Below are 25,834 nucleotides of genomic sequence, written 5' to 3'. Positions count from 1 at the left end.
GATTTTTTCAGGTTTGTACAACCCTTGGGGCAAAGAAAAGAAAAGCAGCATAACAGCTGAGTTACTTTCAATTCGCTGCACAACTGTTTTGTGCTAAGTGTGATAGTTTTAAGCCTTTTCACGATTCTCACGCACAGAACAAAAAGCCCGTAGTAAACTGTGAGAAGGGCAATACTTACACCAGAAGTACTGAAAATTATCAAACCCAACAAGCCAGGAGATACCAGTAAAATGAACTTTATTTTAAAGCTCATTAAAAAGCTTCACAATAACACTAACAGAATTAGCATTTCCTTCATTTTATGTACCCCACATGAAAAATGTATTTTTTAGCAAGAGATGAAACATAAGCGTTTCTGCATGCTACTAACACATTTCACCATCTTATTATCTGATAAGTGCTTGAACTGCAATAATCAAAAACCCTAAAACAGAGGATTTCTTCTGGAAAGTCCTTATGAATGGGACAGACACTGGCTTTTTATTGACATACCCAATTAGATGTCCAGACGAAAGAAAACTACCTTGGCATCTACAAATGCCTACGAAGGTTTCGATTACAACCTTTTGAAGGAGCAGTGTATATCAGAGCAAGGGCTTCTTTTCATCTTTAAGTGATGCAAATGGTTAAATACTGCACAGAAGCTTAGTATGAACTCACAATTCCACAGGAATCTGAAAGTTACCAAGGCAATTTTCCTTTTAGGATAGTCATGACCAACACTATTACTATTCTTCCTCCCTTAACACAACATATCCCAGACAAGTCTTAAGAAAAAAAATATAAATAGTTCCCAAAACAATGCATTCCCACCCCCCCATCACATACGACAGCAAAAATATCTTCTGTCATGGGATGAAATAACTTGCTGCAAGTGCAGTGGGTTAGTCCAAGTCCATGCTAATGGTGTTTTGATCACTCGGATGACATTCACCGTTTTGTTGAGGCATTTCGGAATTTTTGTCATCTTCTCCCATGTCTTCAGTTTTATAATCACCCCGGTCACTTAATGGGTTTTCTTCCTTAGGAGAGTCAACTTTTGGTTTTGGTTGTGTCACGATAGGCTCGCAGACATTGTTTAACTCCTAAAAGAAAGGGAAAAGATGTAGTCAGAATATATGTTAAAGGACTCATCAGCTTTACTAGCGTGAAGAGTCCTGTGCCCAAAAGACTTTAAAATTTGCTTCTGTATGTTTCCCAAGTCCAAACTATCAAGTACTTATTGTACCCTGAAATAAATCAGCTGGTCTACTTTCTGGAGATCTGTGGGCAAAGTTCTTCAACCCACTATTTTGGATTTCACATGGGGTTTTTTCAAGACTATTTTGTGCCTACCAGTAACACTCAAAACAACCCAAGTTTTTAAGGTGACTGGAAGACATAAAATGCCAATAAGCTCCACAGGTTTGTGTATTTTATAGTGCAGCTCTTCTACCAAATCTCTTTCTGTCCACACTAACCACCTTTTAAGAACACTGGAACAGTTAAGATGAAACTGGGGGAGAGGGACAGTTATTAGCCTAGCTTTTGCACTAGCCTCTAAAATTGGTCTCTTATGGTACTTACCTGTAGCTTTGCTTTAATTTCACTTGAATGCACAGCTGGATCCTGATCTAAGCTCTTCTTAGCCTGTGCACTCACAGCATTATTCATCCACTCTACCACTTCACTAACACACTTCTCTACTTTCATCATTTCCATTTCATCGATATGGATGTATTTCTCATCCTGCCCAAATACAAATGTTTTGTATTAGTTAATAATGTCAAATTTTCTGTCATCCAGTTATGCCAACAAGACTTGCCCAGTTATTTACAGCTTATAATCTTTATTTATTTTCAAAATAAATAGAAGTTGTCAACAAGCCAGATCTGTTGCAGCCCACAAGAAGAAATACAGATGTTAAAATAAAGCTTCCTTTGCCCAATAACCAAACAAGAAACCTAGTTCACAGAGGGAATAGAAGCTTCTCAAAATATAACATTCTTAACAGAGCTGATACAAAAACATCCCTTCTCCCCTGGAGTCTTACATGGGGGCCCAGGGTAGTCTGCTGTACACAGAAGGGAAACAGAGTTGTTCATCTGCATGTGCATTCCCTACAATCTCGCAATTACATAATTAGCTGGTATCAGGAGAAGAACCTACCCAGCAACACAGCCTATGATTTAATTCAGAATTCTAAATACGGATTCAAGTCTTAAATGTACTATTTTCAATGATGCTAGTTATTTAAAGACTATGTAATAGTGAATGTTAATATTTCAATACTGAATGACTTCACTTAACAATTTTGTAATCTATAGCTGTGAGGACATACTTGTTTCTGATGCAAGTCTCAATCTTGAACTGAATTGCCTCGAATTATGTGAGCTGCCTTATTACAATTCATTAAATTGAAACCCATGGGGTAAATTTTTAAAGCAGGAATGCTCATCAAAAAAGTAATCTTCAAATACCAATGGCAAAAAAACCCCAAACAAAAGCAAGCAAATAAAACCCATATATAATACAGCTGGATATTTCAGTTTATCCTGAGTAGCTTTTTTACCAATGCTTCTCATCATGGCACAAATCTTGTTCCCCAAAGAACTGGAAGAGAAGCACACTTATAAAAAAAGTCAATTAGCTTTTAACAGGTCAAGAATCACAGTTTAACCCTTGCTCTTTATAAGAATGTCCTTTTTAGCCTGAAAGCATCCAGAAGTATCAAGCCACTGAAGATACAACACACTGTGCAAGAGTTTTGAGTACTGGGAAACATTTGCCATGTTAAATTTGTGACCTATATAACAGTAGATTGCAGCTCATCTGAGAGGTGTATTTGAAGCCTCTGCCAGCTGGCAAGCCTCAGTGAAACTATGTGGTAAAAAGAAAGATACTTTGAGGCCACTTACTTTTTTCCTGAATTCCCCAGCTATTGTAGCATAATACTGGAGCCTGTGTCCCAATTCTTCTAACAGCTTCGGTCGTTCTTCTGCTTCCTGATAGCGCATTTCAATTGGAGTACCTAATTTCTAGAAAAAGCAATTCCTATGTGTTATGTGATTCATTAACAGCCATTAATGTTGTTTTGGGCAATGTTCTGGAAATTTTGCATTTTTGACATACTAACAGACCTACCTTTAAATCCTCTAATTTGTCCACGTACACCTGCTTAGCTTCATCCTCACCCTCTTCATACAGCCAGCCTTCTGTCTCTGTTAGGAGTGCAGAGAATCCCTGCAGATCCTATGCATCAATATAATTCAACAAGTCAAGCATAAAAATATGCACCAATTGACTGTAGTTTGTCTTGCAGTATCAAGACACTGGTAAATACATTAATTCTTAACCTCCTACATAAAAACTACATTTCTACTGCAGCTTTTGCCTAATTAAGTCACTTCAACTACACCAGCTTCTGAACTGAGAAACACATTTATGACACAGGTAGCATTTATAGCCTTTAGTCCTTGATTAGGCCAGTGCTTGGGGTGCAGCTCTAATTCATGTTTTTGGTTACGGATACAGCAACACAGCTTCCCCTTCTAATCACCAACTTTATTTGAAAACAAAACTTTACTCTATTTGTGACAAGATTTATTTTCAGGGCTGTGTACTATTTGCTAAGCCTGAAACTAATTCTGAATTGGTCCCAGCCATCATTCAAATGAGTTATGCTTTTCAACTCTTTCCAGGGTGGCTATAAGAAAGCGGAACCAAGGAATACAAAACAGATATTTGATACCATTATTTTCAGAGAAGCTCCTGAAGCCATAACCTACCTTTTCACAAACAAACTTTTCATATGGTCCAGACAACTTGTCCCTGAACTCATACACATATTCCTCCACTGCATTCTTTGCATCATTTCTTTCTTTCTCCAGTTTATCTTGCATAATCATCTTTCCCTGTATAACCACAGAAAATAACTTAATTAAAAATAAACACTATGTTCAAACAGCATTCTTCAGTGCCCATCTCCTGTAAACACAGTAATCTCCCAAAGGCCCTGGCTGACAGAACTGTTGGAATTCTCATTACTATGCAGTGGACTCATCTGAAGAAATAGGTTGCAGTTCTCTAGATCACAACAGCTTGAATCAATCTGTGATGTCATGCCATGGATCAGTGCTCTCATGTTACTGCCATAAACCGCACTTCAATCTTTTGATTGTCAGTTTTGTGTTAAAGTTGGACTGCATATTAGCTCATTGTAAATTATGTGTGTTCATGCTCCAGGGTTACAGTAAAAGATCAGAGCTTGCCTTCAGAAGCAGATGAATGGTTAATAACTGCAACCAAGAAAGCAGTCTAAATCACACTCTAACTCACCTCTGTTTCAATATACATATTGAGGAGATCTTTTCCTAACTGCCAAACCAAGTTAGCTTCAATAGGTAGTTCCACATTCTTCACTTTTATCTTGGGTTTTTTAGCTTCTGGGGGCTGATCACCTTTCTTCTCATTTGTCTGAGTTGGAGAGAAGAAAAATAAGATAATTTCCCTGACTTCCTTCTGATGTAGCAGCACCGATGGAAGAAACATTCACAGGAAGAACATGCAGAGATTTTCTGTCTTCTTTCAGAAACTTCCAAATACACTTGCAAGGCACTTTCAAGGAATTCCACCTCCTATCCTACTCTCCTTACAGTCTATTTCATGGGCAGTAAATACTGAGCTACAGGAAGGATGTTTCTCAGATATATAGTGTATTTGCAGGTTTTCCAGAAGTGTGCATCAATAGCTTAGCACTATACTAGTGATGCTGACAGTGGTAAAATCTTAACCCAAAACATTTCTCATCTTCTACAGATGAAAAGAGCAAACTACCAACAATATCATGCAGGTTTATGTTTTTCATATAGATTATTTCCTCTTCGGTTCGTGAATTCCTGATCCCAACTTCCTTCAGCAGGCTTAATAACCTTAGCCTTTAACAGCCGTTAAAGAAATTGAGATGTTTGCAACCAAAACAAATTAGCTGCATAAAGACAGGGAAGTGGGAGAGAGAGACTTCTTGCAGGAATTCTTTTGCAAACTCTGTACAAAAATCATCATGAGATGTATGTATTATTTTTCACAATAGAAAAGGTATAGAAATGAAAAAGGTTCCAAGCACCAAGTTGCTTACTTTTTCCTGGAATATGTTACTATTTTAAAAGCCACCATTATAGAGCATAACATTTTCAACAGAGTTAAAGGGTCACTCACTTTCTTGACATCTGGGATTTTGTTTTCTTCAGAGGGAAGTTCTGATGAAGGGGGAGACTGTGACGTTTGCTGACCATCAGTTTGTACCTGGGACTGTGTTCCAGCCTCACTGTTCTCTTGCTGGATATTTTTCTGAAATGAAAGCCCAGGCACAAAGGATGTAGAAGGCATGTGCACTTGTATTTAATAAAAATTATAGAGCACTTCACTTCTGGTGCACATACTGTACAAAGTGCCCTACAGAGCATTCTGTGCACACGCGGTAACACACACGCTTTAACTAACGGAGATAAGGACTAGGTGCAAGTTCAGAAGGACTTCTTAAAAATGCTACGAATGCCAGGCTTGGCAGCATGATACCTGTGTGCGTGTGTGCGCATGCTACCACTTTCTCTTACAAAAAGTGGCTTTTAGTTTATTGAGTCATAGCTTTTTAAGTTTCCCCCCCTCAGAAAACTATTAAAACATCAAGTACACAATAACAATGCTGCATTATTTCCCCAGTGCTCCCCTTCCCTTCAATGCTGTAGAGAACAATCATAGAATATCAGGTTGGAAAGGACCTCAAGAATCATCTTGTCCAACCTTTCTATGCAAAGCATGACCTAGACTAGACGTCCCAGCACCCTGTCCAGCTGAATCTTGAAAGTGTCCAATGTTGGGGCAATCCATCTCTCTCTTTCACAAAAAGTTTCAAAAAACTTACAAAGGACTGCACACAAACCCTTTTAACAGAGAGCATGGATGACCAACAATTCAAACCAAGCTCTCCTATATAGAATGGTCTAATAACTACAGCAGCTGTAAGCAACCCCACCCTCAAGCAACCCATCTGCTGCTATTTAGCACTCTGTCCAATAGCTGATTTTGAAATCCACACTTTCAAGATGCACAAGTTTTCTCCTGTTCTTATAAAGGCACTGTATTTCCTGAAAGCTATGCACACCTCAAAGTTAACCTCATTTAGAGGCTAACTTCTCCTTAGAAGAAGGTATTTTTCTTCCAAAGTATGTAACAGCAGAACACGCTTTCATCAGTAAGGACATTCACACACAAGTGAGGTCAACTTACATCACTTAAGGTTTCAATAGGCCTCTGGTCCTGAGATTCCACTTCAGTCTCAACACTGACATCTTCACTGTCTTCACTTTTAACTGGTTCTACCATGGACGCAGTAGACACACTGAAAATGCCATGAGTATTGACACGGACTTTCACTTTGACTTTAGACTTCTCTCCATCTTTCTGGGCTGCCACGTTCTGGATAACATACCTACCTAAATACAAAGGAATCAATACTCATACAGTGGAATTACATACGTAATATTACAGAGCCAGGAAAATACATCCCTTTTTCATAGGGGACACTTTCTAAATATTTGACACAGCCTCTGTGCCAATCTCATGGCCCCCAAAACAAGGATGACAGGGAAGGGCAACCAAAACTATGCTACTTTTCAGCCAACGTTACCTTACAAATCAAAAGGGAGAATTTTATTATAGGGTAGTTTTTCCTGACACTAGTAATACAGGGTAAATAAAAAAAGCTCACTCCCCCTTAGTCGTCTTGTCTATGATGCTATAGCAGGATGAAAGAAAACTACACAAACATTTAGTCCAATACCAATGTTAAGTGGTAAGTCTTTCTATTGCAAGTTACTGCCCAACATAGAGTATTTCTAGAAGTGCTCTTCGCAGCTTCTAACATCCATGAAAGTCTGCTATTACTTTTTACTTTAGGGCAGAATGTAATTATTTTGTAACTCTTGTAATACTTGAAAGTAGTATTATGAAACTCAGAAACAGACTGACAGCTAGTTTAACAGCAAAGAAGAATCGGATCTTCTTGACATTAAGAGCAGACATGTTTTTCCGGCCTACTACATGGTTATATGTCAATAACCAAAATGACCTGGAGATTATGATGCTCATATAGCCACAAAGTCCACCGATTTCATCACAGGCTGGAATTACACATGCTCACACATGTGTAATTCAATAGATCTAAACCACAAGCAGACAAGCTTTTACCTGCTTACTTTACAGGCTGAAGAATGTAATTCCCTCCCCCCCTTCTCTGGTAAATCCAAGAATACTGGAGTTTTGACTTGTCCTCCCTTTTGGCATTCTCATCAGAACTACTGCCTCACTCATTAGGGCTACTAACAATTCTGTTCTGAGCAAAGAGTTAATGTGTGAGCGAGCTGAAACCACTCTGATTCTCATTTCTGTTCTTACAAGTCTGCAGAACATTCTTGTTTGTTAAAGCCATATAAATTGAACACTCACAAATCCCACCATCAGTCTTTTATGGCAAGAGTTAACATGAGAGGAAGTCTCCTTTTTCTGTAACTACAAAATATTCAGGTGGTTTCTAAAGTCATATGGTATTTGAACTTTGTGACTCAGTGAGACAATCACATCATTTGCTTTGAAATAGAGAAAATAACTGATGCCTCCTGTCAGGATAATAGCTTTTGTTAACTTTGCAGTGCACTAGGCATTAGCTGAAATATTAGTAAATCAGATGGAGATGTTTTTGTGCTATATATTCTCCCATGTATTTTAAGAATATTTATAAAGCTTAACACCACAATTCTGGTGATGCTGCATTTTAAGTGCATTGTTAACCAACAAGACAACCATATTGTCAAACATTTAACCAAGATTTGTCAATTCTTCTACAACTCTGAGAAATAAAAAGTTGAGCTTTCTAACAAAACCTAGCAATTACTTGACAACTAGTAATAGCTTTATCTTAATTTTACATGCAAACATACAACATTTAATTGCATGCTTAGAACTCAAGAGCAATTATTTAATTTGCCTGTCTTTACAATCACAATCTTTTTCTAACTAACCACAAAGTAAACTCTTTGTAAGACTGTCAATGTTGTAATTTGTCAAAAAGGATGAAAGAGCTGCTTATAAACGTTACCTAGACAATTCAGATCAATGCTGTAGTCTTGCAGCTGCCACTATTTCAGGCTGCCTTGATAAAAACTTATTCAGCATTAAGTCAAACCCAGAAAGTATAAGAGAAAAACAACAAATAGTTACTCCAGACATGTTCAAATTTTTTACATGCAGGAGATTTTTCAAGCATTCCCAGCTTGCTTTAGTGATATGCAGAAAAGAAGCTAAAAAGTTATCTTTTGTAGTGATAGCCCCATTCTAGCACTGGGCATTCAGCTGTAGTTTCCCCCATTTCTTCACTGGACTGAAGCAACATATAAAGTCCAAATTCAGTTATCTGTTGTGGAAAGTTGAAAATTGAGTCCTTAAGACACAAGAAAACTAAATACATAAATCATATAACCATACTGTAACACACAGCAATTACAGGACTGATTTAAGACCAAACAATGTGAGACGACACCATTTCCTGGACAATTACTTACCAATTTTTGACTCAGGATATGGCACTCCATTAGGATCAGAATAAAAAGCTTCTAACTCAAATGGACCTTTCCTATAGAATGTAAGAACCTTGGAGAAAGGTGCTGCATGATTTCTGCTGAAGACCTCATGAACCCTATAATTAAGACGAATAACACTTTTAGCAGAATATTGGAACTGAAAAACTTTGATCTAGGGTCAGAACTCTTCAGAGAAACATCATATTTTGACACATTTATCTGTCTGAACAATTCCAAGAAGGATACTTCACTGCTGTATTGAAGGGAAAAAAAAAATACTGTTGTGTACTGTACTGGGAAATTGACCTATTCCATTAATTTTGAGTCTCAAAAGCAAGTTTAGATGTAGATGGCAATTCAGTGACAGACTATCAGTAGACCTCCAAAACCTTTTTCCTCCAAAGACATTCTGAGCTTAGAATAGCATAATTTAAATCATAATTTGCACCCTTCCTCAGTTCGTCTCAAAAGGCTAATTATAGGCCTGTTAATTCCATACTCATTTACTTCCTGTGGCTCAGCTGAGAACCCTGACACCAGATTATTATTCATTCCTTTGATTTGACAGAAAGACAACCAGCTTTATTTAGTGTTCTTCCTCTAGGGTCTGTCCGTTACTATACCAGTCTGATTCTAATTTCCAACTAAGTTTTGTCTCTTAACTATGGAAGGATCTCATCTAATAACCTAAATGTGACAAAATAAGAGCTTCACCTAGAATGTGAACTCACAGGTTAGTCTCAGAAGCATGTGACAGAATAATTAAGTTCTGCATCTACAAAGAAGACATAAAAAAGGGCCAAATTACAAAGAATATGAGAAAGGTATGAATAGGTCCCTCTAGAACAGATGACCTCTAGAACTCAGACCTCTTTACATCCTAGACAGCTGCTGCATTTCCTACAGGCATGGCATAGTTAATATAATAGCAGAGAGGTCTGAGTCTTAAGACACTGCAAGAAATTTCTCTTATGGAACCCTAAGAGTTAAATCCTCGAGTCTGTTTTTAGCCAGACAAATAGCATCCACGTAAGCTCACAATACTTCCATGGTGTACTATGTTGCTACTAAAACAAGAATCCAGATAGGTCTTAGGAACACCATGAGTAAAAAAGCCAGAAAGTAAAGTGGGATCAGGAGCCAGCAGTTGCTCTAGTTCGTTTCATATTCCAAAACCTGACAACCAGGTAAGGGCAATGCAAGACAAGATACTGGTTGGTAGCTCATTCAATCACTTGTTTTTTAATTTTTTTTAACATATGAAGAGTTATGGCTAAAATTTCAGTGCATGCCTTTACACATGCCTCTCCAATGTCAACAATCTCTAGTACATGGTCTATGGACTTTCAGCATCAGAATGCCAAGATCCTAATTTACATGCAACCAAGAACTTTACCCTTGAATTATGAAGGCCAAAAGCTTCACAGAACTGTAGTTTGAGCTACCTACCCTTCAGTGTCCTCTGCTTCCATGTTCCACAACAAAGATATTGGGAATGGCGTAGCATCTGTCACTGAGAATTCTCTCACTTTAAAAGCTGGAGAAAGAATTGCACACTAAACAAAGAACAGACATGCATTAAAGTTGGTTAACTGCTCTACTCCACCCACCCCCAAGACAACTAAGCATATTTAAAATCTGTTGACATTACTAAAACAGAGCTAGGCAAGTTGCTTGATTTCAATGGAGTATGGTAAGAAAACAGAAATCTCATGCAGAAGTGTTTATATTCTTTGGGTTAGTGGGACTTTTGGCCTTATTCTTACCTTAGCTTGTGAAAAAAAGGTAGCAGTCTAAATGAATACCAGGACTGGAAAGAATGGAAGTGCTGCATTAGTTAGTCCTAAAAGAAGTGGTGTTTATCTTACAGCTCCTGCTTCTTTCCCTAGAGATGACTGACTGATAGTGATGGAAAGCAATTAGTGGAATGGAGTAAAGAAACAAGTTAAAGAAGAGGGGGAAGTAAGAGAATAAGTAAAGGAGAAGAGGAAGAAGGTGAGTGGTTTGCTTGTAAAATACAGTTCACCAGTTGGAAACTGTAAAAATGAGGGGGAGATAGAATAAGTCTGTTTCACACAGATGGAAAGTTGGATACCAGAAAATGCAAACTTGCAGTGTTCTGGGCTCCCCATAGATATTTCTCATACAGTTTGTTGATTAAAAATGTCTCTTCCCTCAGCTTCACAGCAACTTAAATTTTACTCATTAAAGATCCCTAGATCCTGTGGACTATTTACAGAATACACCCAGTATCAGCACTTTCAGTAAAGTACTGCAACACAGAGGAGTACTCTGAACTTTTTAATCAGCATAGTCCCATAAAAAGACCCAGCACATACATCTGTTCCCTTGCACACTTTAGAACAGACCATTTCTGCCATTTCTCATAACTGCTTGGCTAAGTCTTCACAGAAGTGCCCTCAAGAAATCTACCTTTTAAGTTTACCAAGCATTGCCAGTACTATACCTGCAGAGCACAGCCCCTAGCTATGGCCTCATCTGCATTCAGAGTTGTACTGACATCCTTGCCAAAGAATTTAGCAATCCTCTCTTTGACAGCAGGAATGCGGGTTGCTCCTCCCACAATCTCTACAGCAGTTACATCTTCCACTTTCAGTTGTGTTTGTTCCATTAATGAAAGCAAAGGTATCTCTATCCTTTGCAGTAGGTCAGCACATAATTCTTCAAACTGTGACCTAAGGAAAGAATCAGAATTAACCAAAGAATGCCTGTCCCACCAAGATTTCCTGGTATTGTTTCCAAACTGATGCTGATCAGGCTTGTTAACTACACTGCAGAGAGACTTAAAGCTAAACCCCTATGAGTAGACTGAAGTGACAACCATGGACAAGGTAGTACACGAACTTACAGATGTTCCTATGCTGCTATCAATGTAGTTATGCAAGACAAAGGTATTTTTGGGAAAGGTACTATATATTTGCCTCACAGCAGATATTACAGGTAAGAAATCAGAAAACACTGATATTTCCTTTACAATGAAAAACTGTTGCCTAAATATTGGAAAGGAAAAAAAAAACCCCACCCTTTACTACCCTCTTGGTAGTAGTTACAGGACTAACAGTGACTACAAATTAAGTTGTCCCTGTGAGTGTGTCCAGTAGAGCCAGACACATACACACACACGTAGACTTCATTTACACTCAGACCATTATCAAGTCACCCCTCACTGTTTCTGTCCTCCATTTCTCTGCCAATATCCACAGTACAGTAAAAACAGTAAAAAGGAACAAAGCTTCAATTTTTGTTATCTTCAGAGCACTATGGGATTTAGGTTACCTACGCAGGAGGCCTAAATATGCAGCCAATCCCCTGGGTCTGGTTTGCATGCATCTATCCATGGTTTTAAGAATATATTAGTCTACAAAAAGAATCCAAGCTTCTTATGCATGCATTATTACACTGAAACATTGCTCAGGTAGCTGAGCATTACATTTCACAGCCTTAGTTATTTTAACATTACAAAAATGCCACAGCTATTCAGTAGTTGTGCTTAATTTTTCAGCACAGTAAGTTTCTTTCAAATATGGAAAGAAACACTTAAGAAATACAGCCACCAAAGCTTGTCTTGTACAGAACTCACCTGTTCATTTTTCCAGATACATCAGTATCATTCATGAAACACTCAATATTTAGGGGAATGTCTGTGCTATTTGAACTCATTAGTTTCTTCAGCTTCTCACATTCCTGATACAGACGAAGAAGAGCTCGAACTTTTGCTTTTGGATCCAGTTTGTACTTTGATTTTATTTCTGCACAGAAGTAATCTACCAGCTTTCCATCAAAGTTTCTTCCACCTAGGAAAGGGTCAAAAGCTGTGCCAAGCACCTGGTTTCAAAGAACACAATTATTTAGTCTTATACTCAGTAAAAATCAAATGCAGTCTTCCAACCTCAGCAAGTCTTTGCTTCAAAAAAGGTTGGGGACAAGTGCCATCTGCCAGTGCACAGGCTTTAAGCACTTCAATCAACCACAGCAGCCAAAAATTGCTTTTCACTTTTACAGTGGAAGTAAGACTAACTAGGTGACAATCCTAACCATCCAGTTTTAATCCATACACACATTCATTTAGAGAAAACTAAATTATAGCAGTTAGACTATATATCTTACATTGGTATATTGCAAAGAATTTACAGCCTCTATTTTAAACCATCTTAATGAAATGAAGAATACTGATAAAAATCTTCACCTTTTGACTTGTTACCCCTCCCCATGCATTAAATTATTTCAGAATTTTAAAACCAAGGCAGTTTTACAGGCTATTTTATTCTAACATCTGATAAACCCTTTCATTTTCATTTAATCTTATTACCTTTAGTTTACTCTTGTTGAATGCACAGGCTGATACTTGAAATGCAGAATGTCCCATATCAACAAACACAACTATCCGTGGCTTCTCTTCAGGAGCTGGAAGGTCTTGTTTATAAATTCCATAATTCAGAGCCACTGCAAGAAAAATAGCATATTATCCATGCAATCTCTAGTGAGTCTCCAATTGCATGCCATCGCATCCCTGTGAATATTAAGCTACAGGATCAAGAGCAGCAAGACAAATCCAGACACATACCTGCGCAAGGTCTTATTTCCACAGAACCTTTATTCCATTAATACATGTTTTAGAATCTGAGAAGTATAACATCCTTCCTCAGTCATGTATATGCTCTCTAAGTGTTTAAGCATGCAAAAATAAGCCACAAACTTTGATCTCTTTATTAACGGTTTTTTTTTTCTGCTTTGCATAGTAATCAAAACCAAGGCATCTTTACAACAAAACCCAAACTAAGCTTTGTATTTACAAGGAATACCTCCCAGGCATGAAGGTTTTATATGAGAATGGTATAAATGGTCAGCAGAGGTTACAAAAGGTAAGAACCTCAGCCTATACAGAATTAGCAGGGACAGACAGTTCATGAAGTGCATCAGAAGTATAAAACAGAAGCCAGTGGGGCATGAAAACACAGGTTGATGAAGTCATAAGACAGAACACAGCTTTGCAGCAGCATTCATTCTGGACGGATAGCAGTGTCAAAGCTAGGCAAGAAGCTGATGACATAACTGAAGATAAATAAAACCCTAGAGAGTCTTGGTTACATGGTTATGTAGGAAAGGCTGAGATTTTCACATGAGAGAGAACATGCAAGAATATACATTTGTGTAGACCAAAAAAATCCCAAGATGAAGATAACAGCCAGGATACTAGACAGATTATCAGGCAAGAGAACTAGAGCATTAGAGAAGATCATAAGGAAGGCTGGGAACACATGCTCTGAAGAGCAATGTTTTACAGTCAACACTGACATTCTCCCACTTCAGGAGACAGGGACACCAATTCCTCCTCTCACATCAAAAGCACTAGTTCCAGACCATGTGGAACAAGGACAGCCAAGTTTCACACTGATCAGAGACTTCGGATTTATGGATTCTGGTGTCTAACAAAGTTCCCCTGCAGTTGGTGCACTCATTCTTATCTGTGTGGATGCTTTGGGGTCTATAAAAACACAGTACTAGTGCACATTAATCCCTGCAACAAGCAGTCATTAAAAGGTGGTTAATTAAAAACAGAAACTATTCCACAAAATGTATCTGTTATATCCTTGAGATCTAGATTTGACTGAAATTGTGTATTGGTCTGTTCTTTCACATAAGATTTTTATTTCTGAGCAAACTGAATACATTGCCTTTGTTTCCAAGCTAAAAAATAAATTTATGAACTTCGTAAGTCTCAGCAGAATGTGCCTTTCATTAAAAACAAACAAACAACTGAGTATTTTTCTTTTATGCCCTACTGTACTTCAGGATCCCTTCCCCAGAGATATAATCAAAGATTCTTACATTTAAAATATCAGAAAAACTCAGATGGCACTCACTAGCCTTGCAAGGTAAAGAAAAGAAAATCAGAAATGCTACATGCTACACAGTAAAGAAAAGCTGCTGGTGCTGCTAAGGAGAGGAAAGAGCTATCTCCTTTTCTGATGGCTTGATATGCTCTGACAAACAAAAAGGAAGTGAAAATGCCTTTTTTTTGCAAGGCCTAGGCCTTTAATTGGCTTGTATCATGAGAGGTCATCTCTGAAGGATTACTTTTGCTTCAATACAGAAAGAGGTTGGAAAAGTACTTTTTGGGGACTGCTAAGGTCATAAACACCTTCTCCCCCAGTGCTAAACTAACTTCTTTTTTCTTTATGGATACAGTTTCTTCATAAACATTTTGAAAATGGAATTGAAAGGTTAAAAATAAAGGGCTGGATATGTTTACTTCCTCCCCCCTCTCCATAGTCACCCTAGAGATGTACAAGCCTGTAATTCAGAAGAATCCAGGCACATGAGACAAAGTGTACCTGCTGTGGGGTCCACACTTAACCCAGCTCAAGAATTCACACTACCACACGTTCTCTGTAGCACACTCTGCTATATAAACAAAAAATGAAGCTAAAGCTAAATTACAGAAACATGTAACTATGGCTTTTGCAATCATACTGTCAGATTTGCTCTTCATTAGGTGCAAATACAGCGTTCAATGCAGAGACCGTAATACTGATGAAACAACTATATTTACTAGAAATCCTATACATTACCATGTAGGTACTCATCTGAAACTGATTCTGAAAAAACATTTTAAGATACTACTCAAGCAATGCATATTTAAGATTGCTTTACTCCTAAAAAAAAAAATATAATACAAAATTCAAAAGCATAATTCCAGCTGATGTGCACCAAACATGCTCACACGGGACATTCTTCTGAAGTAAGCTTTTCCCTACTTATCTAGCTAATGTGGACAGTAGGAATAGAAAAGTAATTGTCTTCTGGCACAGATCTCTACTTCCCAAGCCTTGCCCCGGGAAACAAGTGCTGGTTACCATGCCATTTAAAAAACACAGCACAAATGCTCTCTCACTAAACGCAAATAGAAAGATGCAGGTAAAAATGCTTGTTTTAAGAAAGACCAAACAAACTCTTGGTTCTGTCAATGTGTTTTTAGAGTTCCGAACAGATTAGCATAGGAGATTAACTGCCTTTTGTGTGTGTGTGTGTGTGTTTTAAAACCACAACTATACTGACTGAAGCCTTGGAAATTACTAAGTGTTGATGCTTAATCAAGGAGCTTCCTTTAAGAGTGCCTAAATCCCACAACTGTACATCACAAGGTTTCTTTCATGAAATCTGGACAGTAAATGGACAAGTAGTCCAGATACACGTCGTGACTCCTAAATAAGTACTCAGTGAGACAACTATCAGTGCATCTTTATTTCTTCTCCCCCTTCACACAGAAGGCATTAAATAAAAGACTGTAAATTAACAGAAAAGCAACAAGCTTTTAGAATGTTCATCTCATGTCTGATCTTTCAAGTCAGTCCTGTTTCTTAAAGTAGCTAAATGCACCCCCCATCACACCTTTCATTTACAGAAACTGCTATTTTACCCTACTTACCTGCTGTCATGTCATTCATTAATCTAAGACAATTTAATCCAACAATCTGAGCTGCATCTAGAAGGGACCTCCTTTCAGCATCTGTGAAAAAAGATGGAACCTGAATAAAGAAAGAATGGGAAGTTATTTCCAGAAAATGAGACATCACACTATTTATTTGAAAGTATTAATTTAAACATTGTATCTATCTCTCCTCTTCAAGGAAGACACTTGATGACTGCAAGTCTTCTGACATGCAACTACTGTACTGAATTGAGACTTCAAATATTCTACTCAATCAAGCTGAGATGGAATTAGACAAGAGGAATATGTTGTTGAAAACTCGCTACAGATCTCTAGCACTGGGATTGGAAAGTGACCTCTGATATCCTCAGGGACAGAAACTACATACATTACAAGACACTTTTCAGGTATTGACTGGAGAACAATCTCTTTTAATAACAGAACTAAATATTCCTAGATGCAACATGAGACAGTCTTATTCAAAGAATCATTGAGAACCCAGAGACAGATGTAATTTTATACTCAGGCTTTGCAATGGAATGACTGTTCGGTATCTAAGGTAATTTTCTGTGCAGTCATAAATTGAAGAACAAATTAACTTACTGAGAGGATGAACATAAGCAGGACAGAAACTAAGGCTTTCAGCTGCCAGAGGGCAAACTTCAATAAGAAGAGGTGCCTTTTATAAGTAATTAGTGTGTTTAGTCATGGAAACAAACTGCAGCAGAAGGGTATGTACCTGGATCCCAGAAATGTTCTGGGTCTGAAAGTTCAAACATCTCCAAGAGAATAAGTTAATGAAGTGGGTCAGTGTCTGGAATACGGAAGCGGCCCTGGGATTTCTTTAAGCCAAAAGCTCTAAAGCTAGTTAGGATTAATCCCTTTCAAAGTGCTTATGCAGTGTTCTTTTTCAATCTACATGAATAGAAACTAAATGTGCTCAATAGCAGATGTTAAAAGACAATGTTCCTGTGCGCTACCATTACTTACAGAAATAACACAGTCTGTTACTGGCTTTTTCAGGTTACTCTCTGCTGTCTCCTTTAATTTAGTCAATAACATAGCTGAAATCTGTTCCACACTAAAAATATGCTCCTCGTCCATGTACATGACCTGGATAGAAGAAATAGGTAAAATAATTCCATTATTTCAACTGGAGGAAAAATTACTTATGTTTAATGTTGTTTGATACACCACTAATACTCTATCAACCATGACACGCTTAATTATTTCATTATAGAACTTCACTTTCCAATTTAATTTCCCAGTTGAGTGTCTAATAATTCCATGTTCAGATTTACAGCATTAAGAACTGTATCAAGTCTACAGACAAAGGAAATGGCTAGGAAGTGACTTAAAAAGTGGCACAAGTCTAAATTGTAACTAAAGCTAGACATGGTCACACAGCATTATGCCAAAGTAGTAGTAAAAATAGCTATCCATTTTCAAGCTGCTGCCAACTGCAAAAAAGTCCAGAATTTCTTGCTATTTTCCTGACATGTTAATGCTTCTGCTCAAATATGTGAAGAACCTCTGAAAGGAAGAACTACACCACAAAAGTTTACCTGTGCATGTAAAACAACTAAAAGCTTAAGGTGAAGCTCAGCAAAAAGGTCATTTGTTGCTCCCTTACCAAGAAATTATTTGAGTCACCATTTTAGTGTGTAATAGAATAAACAGCAATGATGAAGTGAAGGAATATGTTACAACTGACTCTTGAAAACAGCACTTGCCTTTTATTTACAACAGTCCAACTTGGGGAGAAAAAAAAAAAAACTCTGACCATTTCAGTTTTAATAGAAATTGTTCTCTAAATATCTCAGTATTACTGAATGTTACTTAAAACTTTTTACCAGTTAAATAGAAAAATTTTGATTTGTTCTCCAAATAGCCAGAGAACAAAGAAATACAAAGTAGCACTGTCTCCCAATACTAGACTTTCTCATACAGTAAAAGACTCCTACACGCGCTGTAATTAAAAGAAAACATTCATTTCTGTCTGAATTTACCTGTTAATTTCACAAGAGTATAGACAGCATAAGAAAAAACATCTCCTCTTTTGTAAAGCTTGACTACCCTTCCAGTCAATGGAATAACTGTATCATCTCTTCTGTAATCTATTTGTTACCTAGGCCTGATCTATACTGAAGTTTTGGGGCATCAGTTCAAGGTATGGAGAAAGGCAGCAAACTAAATTCACAGCCCTAAGCTAGGGTCTCCATTAGTGAAACAGCACTGCCCGTTATGCCAGCAAGGCTTCATTATCAGTATTTTCGTATACTTCTGTAAATGAATATGCTGTTATTTAACTGTACCTATTCCAGGAAAAGCTGATGTTGTATCAGCAAACTCCTTGAAATGTAAGCAATTTGTACCTGCAATGTGGTACAAACTGCTTTTGAACATCTGTTGCAAGTAACTTATACCAGGCAGTCCACTAAAGACAGACATGTCACTCATTTACAGCAATTATTCTGAAGAAAAGTTCCTGCTACTTTACAAGGAATTTGTAACCATGTAATTAGATTGTTGCAATGCATTCCACGCATGAGTGACAGAAAGGTTAATAGTTTGAAGTAAAACCATACGACCTCATAATTATCCTAGCAGTGTTTTTTCTGGTATGTTTTGAGATGGATGTGCAATTTGCCAACAGCAAAGCTCACATTTCAGCAATTACTTGCAAATGAACCTTAATTTGATAGTTAACATCTGCTAGTTCAAGATGAAGCTGTCTATTCATACAAAAGCTCTTCTTTAACAGAAAGGTTAAAGAAAACCTTTAGGGTAATTAAACAAAACCTGTAGTTTCATGAGTAGGTGCTGAAGTGTAAACTTTTAAATTTAGCTATAAAACCCCAAAATATATACTGCAAATTTACCTTTACTCCAACTCCACCATTCTTCATAGGAACCAAATCATAGCTCAACTTCTCTTTTTCCTTTTGAACAAAAGGATCATTAAATGCACGGCCATGGAATCTCTTGAAGTTAGAAACTGTGTTATGCGCATGAGTAATTTGCTGTAAAGAAAAACAGGAAATTTAGAAATCCACTGTTAATCAACCTGCAGCATTCAGTGCTGTTCTGTATGACCCCAAGCATCAGTCAAGTTTTAAGCCAACTGCTTGCTCACTTGTCACATGTTTATGCAACACCTGTAATTACTATCTGGTTCTTTGTATGAGCTCATTACTACAGAAGATTATACAAGTTGCAGACACAGATACTTATAGACCATTATATATTAATGATTATAAGGATTATAGAAGCATCTCTAAAACCTTGGAGTAATCAGGCACGCAGTAAGAGGATCTTTAGTATCTAGTACTATAGTTGCCCAATTTAAAATCATAGAATTGTTAAGGTTGGAAAAGACTTTTATGATCATTGAGTCCACCTGTTAACATAGCACTGCCAAGTCCACCACTAAACCATGTCCCTAAGCACCACATCTACATGTCTTTTAAATACCACCAGGGATGGCGATGCCACCACTGCCCTGGGCAGCCTATTCCAGTGCTTGACAACCCTTCTAGCGAAGAACTTTTTTACTAATATCCATCTAAACCTCCCCTGGAGCAACTTGAGGCCATTTCCTCTTGTCCCATCACCCATTACTTTGGAGACTGACACCCACCTTGACACAACCTCCTGTCAGGTGGAGAGCCAGAAGGTCACCCTGAACCTTCTTTTCTCCAGGGAAACAACCCTCAGCTGCTCCTCACAGGACTTTTTCCCCTAGACCCATCACCACCTTCGTTGCCCTTCTTTCGATACACTCGAGCACCTCAATGTCTGTCTTGTAGTGAGAGGCCCAAAACTAATACAGTATTCAAGGTACGGCCTCACCAGTGCTGAGTACAAGGGGACAATCACTTCCCTGGCCCTGCTGGCCACACGATTTCTGATACAGGCCAAGATGCTCCTGGCCTTCTTGGCTGCCTGGGCACAAGCTGGCTCATGTTCAGCCATCAATCAGCACTCCCAGCTCCTTTTCTGCCAAGCAGCTTTCCAGCCACTCTGCCCCAAGCCTGTAGCATTGCATGGAGTTGTTGTGGCCCAAGTGCAGGACCCGGCACTTTGCCTTGTTGAACCTCACACAGTTGGCCTTGGCCAATCGATCCAGCCTGTCCAGATCCCTCTGCAGAGCCTTCCTATCGTCTGGCAGATCAACACCCCCAGCCAACCTGGTGTCATCTGCAAATTTACTGAGGGTGCACTCGATCCCCTTGTCCAGATTGTTGACAAAGACAAAACAGAACTGGCCCAAATACCGAGCCCTGGGGAACACCACTATGACCAGATGCCATTTAATTGCATTTAACTGCATTCCCCACCACTCTTTGGGCTTGGCCATCCAGACAGATTTTTACCCAGCAAAGACTACACCCATCCAAGCCATGAGCAGCCAGTTTCTCCAGGAGAATGCTCTGGGAAATGGTGTGAAAGGCTTTATGCTAAAGTTGAGGTAGACAGCATCCACAGTCTTTCCCTCATGCACCAAACGGGTCACGTCATAAAAGGAGATGAGATTTGCCAAGCAGGACCTGCCTTACATAAATCCATGCTGACTGGGCCTGATCACCTGGTTGTCCCATACATGCTCTGTGATGGCACTCAAGACGATCTGCTCCATAACCTTTCCTGGCACCGAGGTCAGGCTGACAGGCCTGTAGTTGCCCAGATTCTCTTTCCAGCCCTTCTTGTAGATGGGCGTAACATCTGCTACCTCCAGTCCACTGGGTCCTCCCTGGTTAGCCAGGACTGATGATAAACAATGGAAAGTGGCTCAGTGAGCACTTTAGCCAGCTCCCTCAGTACCCTTGGGTGGATCCCATCTGGCCCTAATAGACTTGTGTGTGTCAAAGTGGTGTAGCAGGTCACTGACCACTTCCCCTTGGATTATGGGAGCTTCATTCTGCTCCCTGTCCCTGTCTTCCAGCTCAGGGGCTGGGTTCCCAGAGAGCAACTGGTATTACTATTAATAGTAATAATTACTGCCACATCACACCCTGTTCACCCACTGTAGCCACTGGCACTTCCCAGCAGCTTTTTCTTTGGGGGAGCAGGGGGACAGACACAGGGGATGGCAGGGCTTGGCCACAGTTGCTCCAGGACTGAGATCCCATCAGCTGCTCTAGCCTGAGCCACAGGCTCCAGGTGTCTCTCCTAGATTCCCAGAGGTCCTCCTAGTTCAGGAACACCCCCCGCCATGCACCTCACCAGAATGCTCTGCTGCCAACTGTACTGGCACCAGAGCTGCTTGCCCCAGCAGCTGCATGACAGAATTTAGACAGAATTCAGACAGAATTCAGACAGTTAAAGACAACAGCCAGCTTCACAAGTAGTTGCAATGCTTGTAAACTGGCACTCCAAGCCCAGCCACCTCATCCCATTACTTACATGGCAAACAACTGCTTTTGCAGTTACTAAGTTCCTAGCTAAGTCTCTCCATACATTTCAATATGCACTTTTTTCCCCCCTGAGCTACTTTTAAACCATGTCATTCCCCTGTTTATGTTCACCTAGCAGCTACTCAGATTCTTGCACCAGACTGAAGGCTTCAGTGCACTAACAGCAAGAAGCATGAGACTCTCTTTTGGCAACGATGTCGGCTTAAAGCATATACTTAAAAGTATATCCACAGAACCAGCTGACCTAGAGAAACATTCTTTATCAGGAATACAATGCAAAACAGAAATTAGACAACTAGCCTGGCCCAAAAGACATACTGCAAGTATCTCAGAGCAGAATGAATCCTATTCTATTGGAGAGAAACTACAGAAGTGCATTGTTCTCTCCAGAACAGATTTAGACAGGCACCAAGAGAATGCATGATAACTCAAACTATGAGCACACCCAGAGGAAGATTTCTAGCATTCACTACCCTCAAAGGAAAGCATCAGTTTCTTACTGCACACAAAATTTTCCATCATGGAATCAAAAAATTTGAGCTACATCCGATATTAGAAAGCTATGCGACTATGACAGTTCTCCAACAGAAAAGCACCCTGACAAAGGAGCAGGCCATACTCATACTATTCAAAAGTACTTTTGGAAAGTTCTTTGTGTGGAGAGGAAGATGTCACACCCGAATTCCCTACTGGGAATCATCCTTGGTCTAATTGGCAAACAGTGCTCAGCAATTGTTAGTAAGAGCATGAGTTAGTACAGGCCAAAAATCAGCCAGGAGCTATTCCAGTACTTTAATGCAATAGAGTATTTAGGTTCCTGTGTCCAAGATCATTTCCCGACATGGTTTCACTTATTTTTATAGCCACAACTTCAGAGTACTTCTATGCTACGTAATTCACAGCTGTATTGCTGAAGAACATAGAAACAAAAATTATTACCACGCAGTGGTCAGAGAAGCACAAACACTCTAGTAGCTTTTATAGCCTAATTTAGAATTAACCTCAGAGCCTTTTCTAAGAGAACAATCTTCAAATATTTTTAGATTAACTGTATGTCATTAAGTCTGTAGCATGTTTTGATATCTTCCTGCTTAGTCACAATAAAGCAAGCTGAGAATTACAGTCTATTAACTAACATACTGTTCTCAATCCAGACTTACCTAAAGGAAACAAATTCTTTGAAAATTCACTCCAACAGCAACTCCTCAAGTGATAAAGCAAGAGAGCACCTCTGAGTATTATGAGCTTTCTCACACAATCAGATTGTTGGAAGTCACCAGTCAAAATCTTTTTGTTTCCTTTTTTTTGGGGGAGGTGGTGTGTTGGGGTTGTTTTTTTTTATTCTTATTATTAGTTTTGCTTGTTTGTTGGGGGCTTGCCTTTTATTAACCAAGAAACTTGTTCAAATGAAAGGGATCATTTTACTCGTTTTAAGTAGTTATTACACCTTAGGACACTGAAAATATAATGCACTTGTCCATGTCAAGAAATTTCTACATTTACAAAAGAAACATTTGCATCTAAGGTGGTCAGCCAAACTGGACCAATTACAGCAAGAGAAATAAAATGATAAAAGACATCAGAACATTTAAGTATTACATTCCTTTCTTCGACTAAAAATACTTGGTTTCAACAGCTAGGACAACCAAGCATGAAAGAATCAATACAGTAACATCTTATAAAGGTTAGTCTGAAGACAACTGAAGTCAGAGGTCTTCATCGCTGCAAAGACATGCTTTTAAATTCAATTCAAGAGATAGACTCTACTTCACTTTCAGCTTACTTCACATTTTCAATGGCATTTACTAGAATAATCTAACGTTACCGGAACACACCCGAGAGTACATAGGATTCAGATCATTTGCTGTTTTGAGTAACAACTCATTTCAGCACACTGATGAATCATACTAGTTTCCAACTTGAACCTGGAAGCAGCCAAATAAACAAAACCAATGCTAAAATTAAATTTAAGAAAAAATATAGACACATGCATTGATTTTTATTATTACTCCAAATGTTAACCTGTAACCAAGAGTATGTGTGCTTGTGAAGACATAACCTATCTGCATTGCCTCGGCTGATCAAAATTAAGAGGGGAGCTATTACAGGGTGGGGGGGAAGTCTCTTTTAGTGCTCTCTCCATGGAAACCCACTGCAGTCCTTTTACTACAGAGATCCGCACAGGCCAGCGGGGGCTGCACGTTCGGCCTCCACCAGCAGCAGTTATGTAACAACCTACCACACAATACCTAAGGGTTTATTTAACCACTACACTTAGTTATTTCAAGACTTGTCAGAATTAAAATCCTTATAAGCTGAAAATACTACTTTAATAAAGAAGAGATTCAACCTTTCAGAGCACTTCAATAAGAGGGAAAAAAAAAACCAACCCACCACAAAAAGCAGAACTAAGGACTTACACCTTCAAAACCACAGGCATTTACCCTCCAGTGAAACCAAAGGTAGTAAGGTACCCAAGTAGCTTTAAACAGTCTGAGCCAAGACTCTCCCTTTGCATCTAATTTTAAGAAACTATACACAGCATTTAAAATGTTTTCCTTCAAGTACAAGGAAAATTCTACACACAACCATTAGGAAAAGCAACCCGATGACCTGAAGCTGTCAGAAAAGGAACGTGTTCAGCCGAAAAATATTACCGTAAGTGGAAGAGAGAGCAGTAATGATCTAACAAAACCATCCTGCATCTCTCTGGAGGAAGCATGGCAGCATAGTGCCGCATTTCTCAAGCAAAAGGCTTGACAAGGAGAATGAAGTTTTTTGGTTTAACTACAGCGAGCCAACTCTCTTTACACCCACTGGCACTTCAACAGTTTGCACTGGCCAATTCACTGTTGTGAACAAATGGCAGAAAACGACCTACCTGGTTTTTAGCCGAGACACCAATAGCTCTGTTTTTGGATCCAAACGAAACCACCGATCTGAAAAGAACAACAGGATAATTAACTCAGTACTGACAATAAACGTGGCTGAGGACTGTCATGGATACATTTTCTCAACTGCAAAGTCTTTCTGCTGAAGTGCCATTCTTCCAGCTTGTGCCAAAACGCTATGACAAGGATCTTATCCATCTTCAAGCCTTTGCTCGAATCTAAGATTTCTCACAAAGATTTGTGCAAACAGTTAAACATGAAGATAACAATTCAGAGCTCGTACCCAGACTAGGTCCTGCTCATCCGTGCTTGACTGCTCATAACTTCATAACCCACTCCTGCTTTGAGCCTGAGGCTTTCTCTACCCGACCTCACACTGCAGAACCGCTCCGGGGAAGTTGGAGCCCACACGAACACGGAGAGACAGAGCAGCGTGTGTGCTGTCCCCGTGTCCCGTTTACACCCGCCTGCCCGGCAGGGATCCGCCTCGCAACCGCCGGCTTTGCCGCACCACTATCGCATAAACCTTCCCGCCGCGGGCCACCCCCATATCCATGTCCGTGCCCGCAGGACACATTCCTGCCCCGACTCGGGGGGACGGAACCCCGCCGCCGAACACTGCCCCCCCTCCCCAACCCCCCCGCTTGGAAGCTTCCAGCATGTTCCAGCGCGGGTCCTCCGCCGGCCACGGACGGGCTGCCCCCCAGCCATGAGGGACCCAGCCGCCGCATCCCATCACGCCGCCCCCCGCCCCGCTCCTCACTCACGGCGTGCACCGGTCGCTGAACTCATTGGCCACAGTCTCGATGCCGCCGGCTCGCGCCACAGCGATGTAGCAGCTCTGGCAGCCCAGGTCAAAGCCCACCACGGCCATGGCCCTGCCGTGGGAAGGAGGCCCCTGTCCCGTCCCGCCCTGCCCCGGCTCGACTCGCTGCCGGCGCTGCTGCCGTCGGTACCGCGCGCAGGCGGGAGGGGCGGGAGCGGGGCCGGCGCCGCCGCTTTAAATATGACAATGAGACGAAGTTTCCAGAAACTGCGGCAACCACTCACCGGCTCCACGTGCGACTTCCGCTTCCGCCTTCGGCCGCCTTCTCGAACAATACCCGCCAATCGGAGCCGCCGACTCCCCGTGACGCGCTCCGTTGCCGTGGCGACCGCGGACGCCGCCGACGCCGCGAGGGGAGGAGGCGGGGCGGGGCTGCGCTGGCCCCAGGCAGAGCCGGCCGCCAGGGGCGGGGCCAGGCGGGAAGGGGGCGGGCGGTGGCCGTTAAACGGGTCCGCCGCGCGGTGAGGGGCGAGTCCCGGAGTTGCTCTCTCGGTGTGCTGCCTTGGTTGCCTCGCCTGTCCTTCCCAGCCCTTCTGCTCGCTGCCTCCTCTCCGCTGTTGCTCCCGAGGGGTGGGGGGGCTTTCCCCCCTCCGAGGGTTGCCCAAGAGCGGTCGCGGGGCCGGTCTGCCAG

At 40.2% G+C, this 25,834-nt stretch overlaps 1 protein-coding gene across 1 annotated transcript; it reads right to left on the bottom strand.

Moving 5' to 3' along the window:
• Positions 1-221: 221 nt before the first annotated feature.
• On the bottom strand, positions 222-25,362 carry HSPH1 (heat shock protein family H (Hsp110) member 1). The gene is made up of 18 exons (XM_030477061.2): positions 25,145-25,362; positions 24,368-24,425; positions 18,952-19,092; positions 17,060-17,182; positions 16,067-16,166; positions 12,947-13,080; positions 12,218-12,462; positions 11,084-11,312; positions 10,066-10,172; positions 8,599-8,732; positions 6,269-6,474; positions 5,198-5,329; positions 4,319-4,456; positions 3,769-3,894; positions 3,125-3,232; positions 2,899-3,018; positions 1,568-1,729; positions 222-1,086 (listed from the first exon to the last, which is right to left on the bottom strand). The coding sequence occupies exons 1-18, from the start codon at positions 25,249-25,251 to the stop codon at positions 886-888; spliced, it is 2,571 nt and encodes an 856-aa protein (XP_030332921.1). The 5' UTR covers positions 25,252-25,362; the 3' UTR covers positions 222-885.
• Between the last annotated feature and the right edge of the window lie 472 nt (positions 25,363-25,834).

Source organism: Strigops habroptila, chromosome 2, assembly GCF_004027225.2.
Source record: "Strigops habroptila isolate Jane chromosome 2, bStrHab1.2.pri, whole genome shotgun sequence".
Classification (NCBI taxonomy): domain Eukaryota; kingdom Metazoa; phylum Chordata; class Aves; order Psittaciformes; family Psittacidae; genus Strigops; species Strigops habroptila.
Note: the sequence above shows the minus strand (reverse complement) of the source record. Positions and strands in the feature narration are given on the sequence as shown.

Bases quoted from the DNA above. Each gene is read 5' to 3' on its own strand.
- HSPH1 (XM_030477061.2), bottom strand. From the start codon at position 25,251: ATGGCCGTGGTGGGCTTTGACCTGGGCTGCCAGAGCTGCTACATCGCT. The intron at 11,313-12,217 runs GTGAGTTCTGTA...TTCTTTCCTTAG, and splicing joins GTATCTGGAAAAATGAACAG to GTCACAGTTTGAAGAATTAT. The intron at 10,173-11,083 runs GTATAGTACTGG...TTCTTTGTTTAG, and splicing joins CTAGGGGCTGTGCTCTGCAG to TGTGCAATTCTTTCTCCAGC.